Source organism: Toxorhynchites rutilus, chromosome 3, assembly GCF_029784135.1.
Source record: "Toxorhynchites rutilus septentrionalis strain SRP chromosome 3, ASM2978413v1, whole genome shotgun sequence".
Classification (NCBI taxonomy): domain Eukaryota; kingdom Metazoa; phylum Arthropoda; class Insecta; order Diptera; family Culicidae; genus Toxorhynchites; species Toxorhynchites rutilus.
Genome location: NC_073746.1, coordinates 275798904 through 275812353, shown reverse-complemented (window position 1 = coordinate 275812353; position 13450 = coordinate 275798904). Strand labels below are relative to the sequence as shown.

General features: G+C 41.7%; 1 protein-coding gene across 3 annotated transcripts in view; it reads left to right on the top strand.

The window, feature by feature from the left end:
- Positions 1–10553, top strand: part of LOC129777936 (protein 5NUC-like) — a 36791-nt gene extending 26238 nt beyond the window's left edge. For all 3 annotated transcript variants that reach the window (XM_055784540.1, XM_055784542.1, XM_055784541.1), the window contains exons 3-5: positions 8699–8849; positions 8915–9171; positions 9239–10553. In XM_055784540.1, the coding sequence (XP_055640515.1) occupies positions 8699–8849; positions 8915–9171; positions 9239–10457 (1627 nt within the window). In that variant the 3' untranslated portion in view covers positions 10458–10553. The remainder of the gene's footprint in view (positions 1–8698; positions 8850–8914; positions 9172–9238) is intronic.
- Positions 10554–13450: the final 2897 nt, after the last annotated feature.

The window sequence follows — 13450 nt, the reverse complement described above, 5'->3', positions numbered from 1 at the left end:
TGCACATTTACGTTTGATATTAAGATTATACAGAGCAGAAAAGAAATAATCCAAATGTTTCAAATCTGGAAAATATGGTAGGGGAGGTGGGGATAATACGGACATGTTGAGAAGACTTTCAATTGTATCTTTGGAAACTCATGTTTCCCAAAACGTAAATGCAGTTTCTTACGATATACTGCTTTTCGAAATAATCGGTAAAAATATTTTACAAAAAAGTATTTTTCAATGTTTTTTACTGGTATTATAACAGACCGAAATGTAGAACATTGGCCGAGAAAATGGTCATGTCAAATTTAAAAAAACCGATCATGTACATTTTATTTCTTGGCCCACAAAAATACTTGTGCAAAATTTCAGCTCAATCCGACATGATTTAGGAGTACCTCAAAGCGGTGTTTTGATTTTTTGACCGTCGAATATCTCCCATAGGGTATTTCATCGTACAAATCAACCTTTGGCAGGAAGTCCTATATGAAAAATCAAGATGACCATTTTCGTTGGTACCCTAAACAATACGTTTTGCCACATATTCCGAAAAACAACTAGATTTTTGACAGAATTTCGAGATGACCGTAGATCTCGACGTTTCATGCAACTGAAAACATTTGGCATCAAAAAAACCCGTTTTCATGTACAACCCCTGCCCACCTCCCCTTCTTGGGAGATTTTCGATGGTCAAACAAAATAAAAATTTTGGGCGCTTTGCGGCACCTCTAAATAATGCCTGATTGAGATGAAATTTTGCACAGGTCGTTTTTCGGGCCTATAAACTAAATGTACGTAGTCGGTTCTCGGTTCGTTCTAAAGACTTTCGTGCGAAATTCCAACATTCGAGCTGGTCGTGACCCAAAATCGTGACGAAAAATAGAATACGGTCGCAGAAAGTCTGGTCCAGAAGTTGTGCGACCAGGAGTTAACGAAATCACACTGCTCACGAGACATGTGTAAATGCGGACTTCAACTAGATTCCAAAAAACCTGTATGTGACTGCCAAGGTTGGATGTTCCCGAAAGCCTCCGGATACAGAAGATTTTGAAGTTTGCCAAGAAGTTCTTAATTTGGCAAGCGATTTATACTTGTGTAAAGTGGAGTACACCTTTCGTTACCGCAAGTACCATGAATGGACAGGTGTATTTGGAAAAGTGTCTCCAAAAGCGAATTCTCCCTCTCCTGAAGGCTCACGACGGTTTGGTGATCTTCTGGCTGGATCTGGCATCATGTCACTACACGAAGGACGTGCTAGAATGGTATAAGGCGAATGATGTGGATTTCGTGCCGAATGATCTGAACTCCCCAAACACTCCGGAACTGCACCCAATAGAAATATACTGGGCCATTATGAAGGGACACCTTCTTAATCGACCTAAAGTGGTAAAGAATGTAGAAGAAATGAAGAAAGCATCGATTAATATCCAAAAAAAACTGTCAATTCTGAGGTCGTGCAGAACCTTATGGCTGGGGTTAAGAGCGAGGTTCGCGCATTCGTTTATAAAGGCAACATAAATTAAATGAATGAACTAACTTTATTTGTTTCGTCTTACCCCCTAAAAATTTCGTGAAAATCGGATAAAAACTCGAATTTTAAGAATGAATTTTGTGTGTGCGGATTTTAAACGGTACACCCTTTAGAAGTTTATCGCTCTAGAGAGGAATAATTTCACTCTTTCTATCTCATTGACCAGCAACTTAAATAGAACAAACAGAGAAAGCGAGCGACAAAAGAGTTGAATACACTTTCTGTCATGCATTGGAAGTAATTTCTACATCATACATCCCACCAGTACGATTATTTCAATAATTTAAATTTTTCACTCACAAATGAATTTACTTTTCCGTACATACCTAATATCGCTTCTCTGTTACCTCACAATCCGGAATACAAGTAAACCAGTTTTTTTTTTTTAATTCGTTTATTTTTACAGGCTCAGTTACTTAAGTTTAAAGGAGCCGAATTCTTAAATATATTTTTAAAACTATATATATATAGAAACAATTTTCTTACATCTATGGTTAGTAAGGTGGAAAACCGATTACTCGCGGTGTACTCGAGTTTAGAAGGGTGACATATTTTTAGGAGAAGGATGGGATATAAGGAAATTGTAACAATGTTGATGAACACTCAATTCTTAAATCTATTCGTATATCTATAGTTTATTTACATTTCAACTTATTCTACTATTTATAGCAAGGGGACGAAAAAAAGAAGGAAAGGTATAAGGGTATAAGGATGTAGGGACAATCACACACGAAGATCTATAGCTTTAAGGAAAACATATATATGGGACATGTAATCAAGGTCTAACCGAGCCAACACATCTCTCACCGGCACATTGGGCTGTCTTCCTCGGGCCCGAAGGGAGTTTTCTAAATTCGATCTGGCGACCAGATACACCTCGCACGACCAAACAATGTGCTCGATGTCGTGATAACCTTGGCCACAAACGCAGAGATTGCTGCTGGCAAGATTGAAACGAAAGAGTAGTGCATCTAACGAACAGTGATTGGACATGAGTCGGGAGAAGGTGCGGATAAAGTCCCGACTCAAGTCTAGACTTTTGAACCACGGTTTGGGATAATCCTTAGGGATAATCGAGTGAAACCACCGGCCCAATTCATCTTCATTCCACTTGCGTTGCCAGTTAGCGATGGTATTTTTGCGAACTAAAGAATAAAATTCATTGAAGGCGATTTGACGCTGATAAATATCGCCTTCAATCGCACCTACCTTTGCCAATGAGTCAGCCCTCTCATTACCCGGAATCGAGCAATGTGAAGGGACCCAGACAAAGGTAATGACATAACAGCGTCTGGATAAAGCACTCAAAATTTCTCGTATTCTCTCAAGGAAGTACGGCGAGTGCTTTTCCGGCCTCACTGAACGGATAGCTTCGACAGAGCTAAGACTATCCGTTACAATGTAATAGTGTTCAACAGGTCGTGAGGCGACGCTGTCCAGCGCCCAGTATATCGCTGCCAATTCAGCAATATATACCGAGCAAGGATTCTGAAGACTGTGTGAGGTGCTAAAAAATACGTTGAACACTCCAAATCCTGTTGACTCATTCATAGAGGACCCATCGGTAAAGTATATGTAGGAACGAACCCCAATCTAAGATAATCTGGATTTTCATGGATTTTCTCCTTCATGAACAGATCGAAATGTACAGAGGAATTGATGTAGTCAGGAAAACAAACACGGTTGGGAATATACGAAGAAGGAACAACCTGCATAGAGGTGAATTCATGATATGAATTCATAAATCCAGAATGAAAATTTAGCTCGATCAATTGCTCAAAATTTCCGATCACCAATGGATTCATAACCTTACACCGGATGAGGAACCGAAGAGATAATAAATTGAAGCGATCTTTAAGTGGGAGTATGCCTGCCAAAACCTCGAGACTCATGGTATGCGTTGAGGGCATACATCCCAACGCAATACGGAGACAAAGATACTGAATTCGCTCGAGTTTAATGAGGTGTGTTTTGGCAGCTGATTGAAAACAGAAATTGTCATACTCCATCACTGAGAGAATAGTTGTTCGATACAACATAATAAGATCTTCGGGATGGGCTCCCCACCAGGTGCCGGTAATTGTACGGAGAAAGTTTATTCTTTGTTGACATTTTTACTCAGATACCTAATATGGGCCCCCCAAGTACATTTGGAGTCGAATCAGAGCCCAAGATACTTGAATGACATAGCATGAGTGATCGGTTTACCCAAAAGTTGAAGCTTTGGTTTTGCTGGTCTATGCTTCCTAGAAAAAACAACCATCTCTGTTTTCTCCGTGGAGAATTCGATCCCTAGCCCAATGGCCCAGGTTGAAAAATTGTTCAAAGTATCTTGTAAGGGTCCTTGCAGGTCGGATTCGTTTGATCCTACGACAGACACCACTCCATCATCTGCAAGTTGTTTTAGGCTGCAATTTTGTGTAACGCAATTGTCGATGTCGCTTACATAGAAGTTGTACAAAAGGGGGCTTAAACATGAGCCCTGGGGGAGGCCCATGTAAGAGACCCGACTTACTGCCGAATCTCCGTGAGAAAAGTTCAAATGTTTCTCACAAAGCAAGTTATATAACATATTATTCAATAGAGGCGGCAGACCCCGAGAGTGTAATTTGTCTGACAAAACCTCTATTGAAACAGAATCAAAGGCCCCCTTTATGTCCAAGAATACTGAAGCCATTTGTTTTTTTTCGGCGTAAGCCATTTGAATTTCTGAAGAAAGCAACGCAAGACAATCATTCGCAATCATTCACAATCATTCCCTTGCCCCTGCGGAACCCATATTGTGTATCTGAGAGTAGGCCATTCGTTTCAACCCATCGATCACGGCGAAACAAGATCATTTTCTCCAACAATTTCCGTATACAAGACAGCATTGCTATTGGGCGGTACGAATTGAAGTCGGACGCGGGTTTTCCGGGTTTTTGAATAGCTATAACTCGTACTTGTCTCCAATCATCTGGAACAATATTATGCTCCAGAAACCGATTGAATAAGTTCAACAAGCGATGTTTCGCCACATCAGGGAGATTTTTCAGCAAGTTGAACTTAATTCTATCCGATCCCGGAGCAGAATTGTTACATGAAAGGAGAGCAAGAGAGAATTCTACCATCGAAAACTCGGAATCAAGATCGCACCTATCTTGTGGTATATCTCGAACAATTTTTTGCACAGGAGCGGAATCAGGACAAACCTTCCGTGCAAAATTAAAAATCCATCGATGTGAATATTCTTCGCTTTCATTCGTTGAAGAGCGATTTCTCATGTTTCGAGCCACTTTCCATAATTTTTTCATTGACGTTTCTCGTGACAAACCTCCCACGAAATTTCGCCAATAAGCACGTTTTTTCCCTTTGATCAAGTTTTTAAATTGATTTTCAAGGTCCAAATACGTCTGAAAATTTTCAGGGGTTCCACGTTTCCGAAAAGCTTTAAATGCATTCGATTTTTCTACATAAAGCTTGGAACATATGCTATCCCACCATAGATTGGGAGGCCTTCGACGAATAGTGGAACCTGGGATGGGTTTCGTTTGAGCGCGAACCGCGCTATCATAGATCAAACGAGAAAGGAAGTTATACTCCTCCAATGGAGGTTAACCATCTCTGGAATTGATGGCTAGAGCAATCGCGTCCGTATATTTTTTCCAGTCAATGTGTCTTGTGAGGTCATATGCCATGTTTATAGATTCAGAAGAATTCGACCCAATGGTGATGGAAATTTTGATTGGCAAGTGATCACTACCGTTGGGGTCCTGGATTACATTCCACTTGCAATCTAACGATAGTGAATTCGAGCAAAGCGAGAGGTCAAGAGCACTTGGGTTAGCAGGAGGTTTAGGCACACGTGTTGTTTCCCCAGTGTTCAAAACGGTCATTTTGAAGTTGTTAAAAAAGGTCATATATCAACAATGAACGATTGTCGTCGTACTGTTCCCCCCAGGCAGTTCCGTGAGAGTTGAAGTCTCCCAAGATCAATCGTGGCTCAGGAAGAAGTGAGCACATGTCAACAAGTTGCTTGCGGCTAACCGCAGCTCTCGGAGGCCAATACAAGCTGACAATACAGAGGTCTTTTCCTCTGATGTTTGCATGACAAGCAACAGCTTCAATCCCTCCAATAGGTGGAAGGTCAATTCGAAAAAATGAGTGGCACTTATTGATCCCCAATAACACCCCTCCGTATCTGTCATCACGGTCCAAGCGTATAATATTGAAATCATGGAAAGAGAGATCATCTCGCGAAGAAAGCCAAGTTTCGGACAGAGCAAAAACATCACAATTGAACTTATGAATTAAAAATTTGAATGTATCCAATTTAGGGATAAGACTACGACAATTCCACTGTAAAACAGTGATATCTCCGACCTCTCTATTTGAATTAGACATCAAGAGAGATAATCATTGCAAGGAGGGGCCATGTTTGCATCAATTGTTGCAAAATTGTCTTTAATACTGGAAGCATTGAGATGACAATGGTTCTGATGGAGTCGGAAACATTAAAACACTTGATATTTGATCCAAAAGGTCAGACAACTTTATAAATCCCGATTGGGAAGTTGAGCTGGACGGAAAAACAGGGACAGTTGGGGTTTTTGATGTCCCCTCGAGTGCTGGGTCGTTCGAAGGTGAACTATTCCCACGGAAGCCAGGAGGAACCTGATTTTGCTTGTCCGCTGCACTCGATTTTTTAGGCAAGCTAACTGGGGGTATCACCGAGGGGACTTGTTCTTGAACTTTGGGAGTGGTCACATTTTTGCGCCGGGGATTCCCTTTGAAAATGAACGGTGTGCCCCCGCTAGCTGTGTCCGCTTCCATTTCATCAACTGGCAACGTGGAAAAGGTATTGTGTGTTGAGATTGGTTGTTGTTGTTGTTGGGCCAGTGGAGAAGCTCCCTTTAAAATTTCCGCAAAAGTGCGCTTCGAGCGTTCCTTTAAAGAGCGCTTCTGTTTCTCCCAGCGACTCTTGTAAGTTTCACAAGCTGAGAGCGCGTGTGGGGATCCTCCGCAATATGGACACTTATGCTCAGTCGCACTGCAGGATTTCCCCTCATGTTGCTCTCCGCAAGTGGCACAGCGCTCCTTGTTGGCACAATAATCTGAAGTGTGACCAACTGACTTGCATTTGTTGCAAGTCATGGGCTTTGGCACGAAGAGTCGCACAGGTAATCTTAATTTGTCCACCATAACGTAGTCAGGGAGGGCGGCACCAGCAAAGGTGACTCGAAACGAGTCTGACGGCGTAAATTTAGTTTGGTCCCCATCATGGGTGAGTTTCCCGAGTTGGCGACAGTCCAAGATCTTTACTTCCATTGAGGGAAGCTTCTTGAACTTGCCTTTTCCTTCTTTTTTTATTTGTTCGCTCGTCAGACCCGTTTCAGTTATCACCCCCTCAATTTCTACGTTATGGGAGGGTATAAATGTTCTATATTCGAGAGTGAAGTGTTGGTCAGCAACAATCTCGTTTGCGTGTTTCCGTTCATTCACGACAACCCGCAATTTGTTCGGTCTAACCCTGCGAATTTCAGATACAGAAGTGTATCTGGCCAGATCTTTCATGATCTGAATCACGTTAAGGCTTTTTCCTTTTGGTTTTGGCCGGAGGAAAACAACCCACGGGCCAGTTCCAGGTGCATCTTCTGGATAAACTCTGACACGTGGAGCGGAGACAACAGAGGGAGAAGACGAGGACGAGGAAGAGGACGAGGATTGGGTTGGATCGGAAACATCAGAAGGGGGAAGCGAAATCGATGATGGGAGAGGGGGAGTGGAAGTAACAGTGGGTTCAGAAGGGAGGCTTGCTATTTTCTTAGAGGGGGGCTTGGAAGGATGAGCAGATTCGTCCCCAGAAGAATTATCTTCTTTTTGAGGGACTCGTTTATGTTTTTTCCCAGATCTTGAATGGGATTCATTATCGGAGATCTCCATCTCTGGAGATCCTCCACTATTCTCCATTTTACAAAAATTTTTGTCTTATTTCTAATCTACTATTGATTTTAACAATAATCTCAACAAAAAAATAACAAAACAAACAAACAAAAAATTATGATGATAATATTAAGCAATGAACATATGAGTTGAACAATAATATTAATATTAAATATGTGTACCTTAATATAAAAGTTGTTCCGATACTGCGCTCTACTGCCCTAACCAGGGAGAGACAGAGGCTACGCGCTATGGATCAACACAATAGCGCAAGAATAGCTCACACGGTCACGTGATGATAATTCCCGTTAACGACAGCCACACGATGGCGATCCCGTTATGCCAATGTTCAACAGCCGCCAAGGGCTGCAAGCTGCAAGAGCGCTGCTTCCTTTGTTCCACTTCACAAAAGGTCAATTCGAAAGCGGACAGCAATGACCTTCACTCGTACACTATACCAATCGCACAATAGTAAAAGTGGCAACGCACAATAACGACACTGAACTTTACTCGTCAAGAGTTGGATAGCGAAATGAAAAACCTGTTTTTGTGCGATCCCTTTTTGAGCAATTCCTCGTTTGTGTGACTCTTTTTGTGCGATTGTATCGTGAAATTGTATCGTGAAATCGTGAAATCACACAAACCAATAGCACAAACAACAAAATCGTGCGAAAGCAGTCGCACAAATGAGGAATTGCACAAAATCAAAATGCGATCGCACAAAAACAGGCTTGACTGTATAACCATCAGAGAATTGAATTTTGAAATTACTTAATGCTTATTTGCTTAATATCGAGGCCACAAAAATTACATCCACACGTGGAATCCTGTATGATTTTCGGTTTTCGTTTCCCTTTTTCCACTTTTGATCAGTAATCATGGTCATAGGGTGGCTTAAATAGTATAGAATAACATTCAGAAGGGATTCTTATTATCTGAAATTTAAAATTCTGTCCATATCACCCCCACTGTCCGTCTCACCCGCACCTCTCCTACCTGTTATTGTGTATTTCAACTAAGCTGGGAAAGACGAGGCTACCGAAAGTTTATGTTTATATCTTCTCTGGTGGTTACCCCTGACTTTTAGAAAATATTTTTGGATCAGTAATACTTTAAATCAGTCACCCTGTATGATTGAACAACGGAGAAACGAAAATCCATTTCCAAAGCTATATTTAATTCAATAATTCAACCCGTTTTCATTGAACATATTTTGCAAGCATACTCAATAATCACTCAAAAATATTTACTTCCCAGAATCCGCGAATATCGAGCGCAGGAGGCGAGCGGGGGACTGCCCGTGCTGTACTTGAACGCCGGTGACACCTACACCGGAACACCGTGGTTCGCAGTATTCAAGGATAACATCACTGCCGCTTTCCTAAACATTCTGAAACCAGATGCGATAGTAAGTATTCCTCGAGCTTGCGCCAGACCCCGTGCTAATCGATTAGTCCTTCATTTCTTAAACAGTCGCTCGGCAATCACGAGTTCGATCTTGGCGTGGAAGGTTTGGTACCGTTCCTGAACGAGGTGGACTTTCCCGTTCTGGCAGCTAATCTGGACCTTTCCAAAACACCCTCAATGCAAACTGCCAAATCGCTCCAGACTTCGATTGTGTTCACGAAGAACAACGTCAAAATTGGTGTCATTGGATACCTGACACCGGAGACGAAACAACTTACCCCCGTAAACACTGTCGAATACACGGATGAGATTGAGGCTATAAAGTAAGACCGATGCTTCTAAAAATATTAACAACATTTACATTTTAATTTTTCACAAACCATTTTGCAGCAAAGAAGCCGCCAAGCTCAAATCTCAAGGCATCAATATTCTGATCGCCCTGGGTCACAGTGGACTGGAGCGGGATCGGCAGATTGCGGCCGGTTGTCCGGATATCGATGTCGTGATTGGTGGACACTCGCATACATTCCTTTATTCGGGGCAGGCGCCGGATATCGACGTCCCGGAGGGTCCCTACCCGGTGATGGTCAAAAATCGTGCAGGCCGAGATGTTCCCGTTGTTCAAGCGTACGCCTATACGAAATATTTGGGTTCTATGAAGCTTCGGTTTGACCAGACTGGCAATCTGCTGGCGTTCGATGGAAGCCCGATTCTGTTGAACGGCTCCGTTCCCCGGGACTCGGATGTACTGCAGCTGTTGGATGTTTACCGACCAGGTATTCTGGAGCTGAATGAGGTTATCGGACAGACGCGAGTTTTGTTGGACGCTACCAGATGCCGGTTTGAGGAGTGCAACATAGGAAATATGATCACTGATTCTATGGTTATGACTTACGCGTCGACTAGGGAACAGCACAACGAACACTGGGCGGATGCAGCGATCGCGTTCATCCAAGGTGGTGGGATTCGAGCCTCTATCGAGGTCGGCGTAGATGGGAATATTACAAAGAAGGATTTGAAGACGGTTCTGCCGTTTGGGAATGCAATGATTCTAGCGGAGGTTACAGGAGAGACCATCCGGCAGATGCTGGAACATAGTGTGGCTCGGTATAACGGTCGGAATGGATACGGCGAGTTCCTGCAAATGTCCGGAGTGCAAGTCGTTTATGATCTCAGTAAACCCACCGGACAGCGAGTGGTTAGTGTAGAAGTGCGATGTGCTAAATGTACCACGCCTTCGTTCGCACCTATTTATGACTATGATCGGTATAAAATTCTGCTCAATCAGTTCCTGTGGGAGGGTGGTGATGGTTATGATATGTTTAGTGGTCGTAACTTCGAAGTGCTCACGTGGGGAGAGTATGAAATGACGGAAGAATACTTGAAACGCTCGTCGCCAGTTTATCCGGCGATCGAATGGAGGATTACACTGAGAGGGGAAGCCGACCCCGAGCAGGAGACTACGACGACAAGTAGTACAACCACCCCGTCAACCTCTACAGAAGCAGGAGGAGGCGCTATGGGAAGTTATAGAGCATCTACGACCGCCGCTGTTGTGTTACTTGCCATTGTTAGTAATGTTTTACGAAGATTTTCATGTGATAGCTAATTACTGTGTGTACAAAATTTGTACAAATTCGTTAAGCTTGCCAGGAAAAGTATTGTTAGAGATTAAGTACAAAATAAAAGCATTTCTTTTGTTGTGTATTGATTGTGGGATTGCTCTATTACCCTTTTCCGAATATCACTTTTCATTTTCTCCCCTCTCTTCGATCCTATCCTACCAATCACAGTAGAAAAAAAATATACTAGGATAACACGGGGTGATTTGGTCATATGGGGTGATTTGGACCACCCCTTTATCTCAAAAATTACACTTTGATCGTCAAAAAATGTGAGCTTTCCGATAGTGGTTTTAAGGTTTTTCCCGCTAATGAAACAAACTTATCGTGTTTTGTGCAGTAAAGTTCTGTTCGCCTACAGAATCAATTTGATGTAGCGAAACTTTGATGTAGCGAAACTGTAAGTTTGATAACAATAAATGAAATTAATTGCATTTTAATTTTTGCGTGTTGTGTGGCGTGACATGGATACGTTTCTGTGGGGTGAATTGGTCCTACAGGTTTGAGACTTTTCTTTGGTCTAATTGATTCCAGATGCCGCTGAATTACAAAAAGAGGATGGACAGACAATGTGCTCCCGCGGCCGAGTGGTTAGCGTCATAACTAACATGCCGGGTGTTCGGGTTCGATTCCCGTTCTGGTCGGGGGAATTTTTCGTCAAAGAAATTTCCTCCGACTTGCACTGTGATTACGAGTATTCTAGAGCTTGCCACTCAGAATGCATTCAAGGCGTGTTATTTGGCATAGAAATCTCAACTAAGTACTAATAAAAATGACGCAAGTAATACTACGTTGAGACGGCGAAGTTCCTCTAGGAACGTTAGTGCCATTGAAGAAGAAGAAGATGGACAGACAATGTTGAATGAAGGAGGAGCTTTGACCAGGCGCCAAAAGTGTTTGAAAATGCTCGACCAACAGTGAAGATTCATGCAGAGTTCGAGATGGTGTCAATCCAACTTTTCTGGTCTGGAATCTGGCGAAGACACCTGGTATCGATCCCATAACATTGTTACTGATTGTAACATTATCCCAAAATACTTTACATAAACATAAGTATGTTTTTTTCGATGAAACACGCACTGGACCAAATCACCTCCCAGACGGTCCAAATAACCCCGCATCAAATTTTAATGTCCAAACATCATCTCTTTCATTTTATGATATATTTGGTAGATTGAAGATTTATATAATGATTAAACATTTTTTATTGGGAGAAAACAAGTGTAGCTCAGTATACAATGTGACATTTTTTATTTAGACCGTATTGGTTTGGAAATATTAGGCGATTTGCTTAGGTAGTCCAAATTCATCCCTTTTCCCCTATGCACTAAAAATTGAAGGGGTTGTATTCGAGAAACGACCGCCAAGGACGTAGGACTACCCAATATTTTTTTTAATTTGTTGGTTTATGTTTTCGGATACTATTTGCGAATACGTCGAAATTCCATAAATAACTCTTCAGTAAAAAGTTCCGGGGACCCCGAAGAGTTTTAATGGCTTGCGTAGTTTTTTAGAATCATTTCGAAAAGCAGCGATTCTTTCTTGCTTTTGCGAAAACAATACACTTATTGGTCATATGTCGCAATTTGTTTATTTATATCAAGTATTCTTTTTAAATTTATATCAAGTACTAGCTGACCCGGCAAATTCCGTCCCGCCCAAAATTTATTTTTCGTTATCACATTCACTTTTTTTTACTAAGCGCACGTTCATAGGTCCCATCGCAGAGCTGTCCATTGATTGATTTTCTAATCTACCCTTTAAATTCCTAGTACTTCAACCAAAACTCGTCATCATAATATCAGATTATTTTCAGACACAATTCTCGTTCAAGATTTTTCAACCACGTGCAAATAACATGTTTCTCCGTTGCATGGAATAAATGTTTGATACAGAAAATATGATAGAATAAAGACAGCCCTAAATCAGACAATTCCTTTCTCGAGTTTCGCTCTTATCAACACATTCGGTGATCCATTTTTATTTATATAGATAGAAGAAGATATAGGAGGGCGTTTTATCACATTAAAAAAAAAATCAATTGTCATGTTTGGTTGGAATATGTTTGGTTGAAATATGTGTATTATTTTTACGGGACCTCCTCTCCATTTCAGAGGAGGAGGGGATGCCATACCATCATAGAAACATTTCTCATATTCAAAAACCTTCACATGGCAAATTTGGCTCCATTTGATTGATTAGTTTTCGAGTTATGCAGAGTTAGGTTCGGATTTAGAGAATGACACTTTTTAAAACGATTAATTTATTAGGACACAAACTTAGCACTACGCGATACAAAGGAAAAAGAGACCGAGCCACGTTGTCGTGGCTCTTTTATAACGTTATTTGTGCTTGTTTAGCACATTCCTATTGCTGCCCATGGCTTGCGCGCCATGTGCTCTGATTGGTCGCTGGTAAAGGTGTTGATTTCCTAACGGCTCCCCGTCTACTTGAAATCGTCCTCGACTTTCCAAATATTACTGCTGAGGAATCAACCTTGGTTGTCTTATAGATGGAACTGTCGCCCGTACTTCCGTTACTACGTTTCTTCTTCTTGGTCTTCCCTTCTTGTTATGATAATCTTTTCTTTGCTGCAGGATGATACCAGATTACTCATAGCCCAAACGAGAATAATTCCGGTTACAAATGGTGTTGTTATCGAGAATGATCCGAGCCATAGCCATTTTAGTATTCCCAGCGTGCCTTGGATGCTTGTTGTAGTCAGGTTGAGCGTTTTGATGTGCTCTCGGTGATCGATATGGTAAGTCTGTAAGTATTCTACGATCTATAGCTTTTGTTGCATTTACCTTTAACCCGATCGTTGGTATAAATGATCTGGCGGGTATATCGGTGTCTTTGTTGGAAAACTCCTCTCCGTTTATGTTTATGGAACAGTTCGATAGTTGTATTAGGAATGATCCAATGAGTTGTTTCTGATGAGTCAAACAGTTTGATGACATCGTCACATTCGCATTGCTTA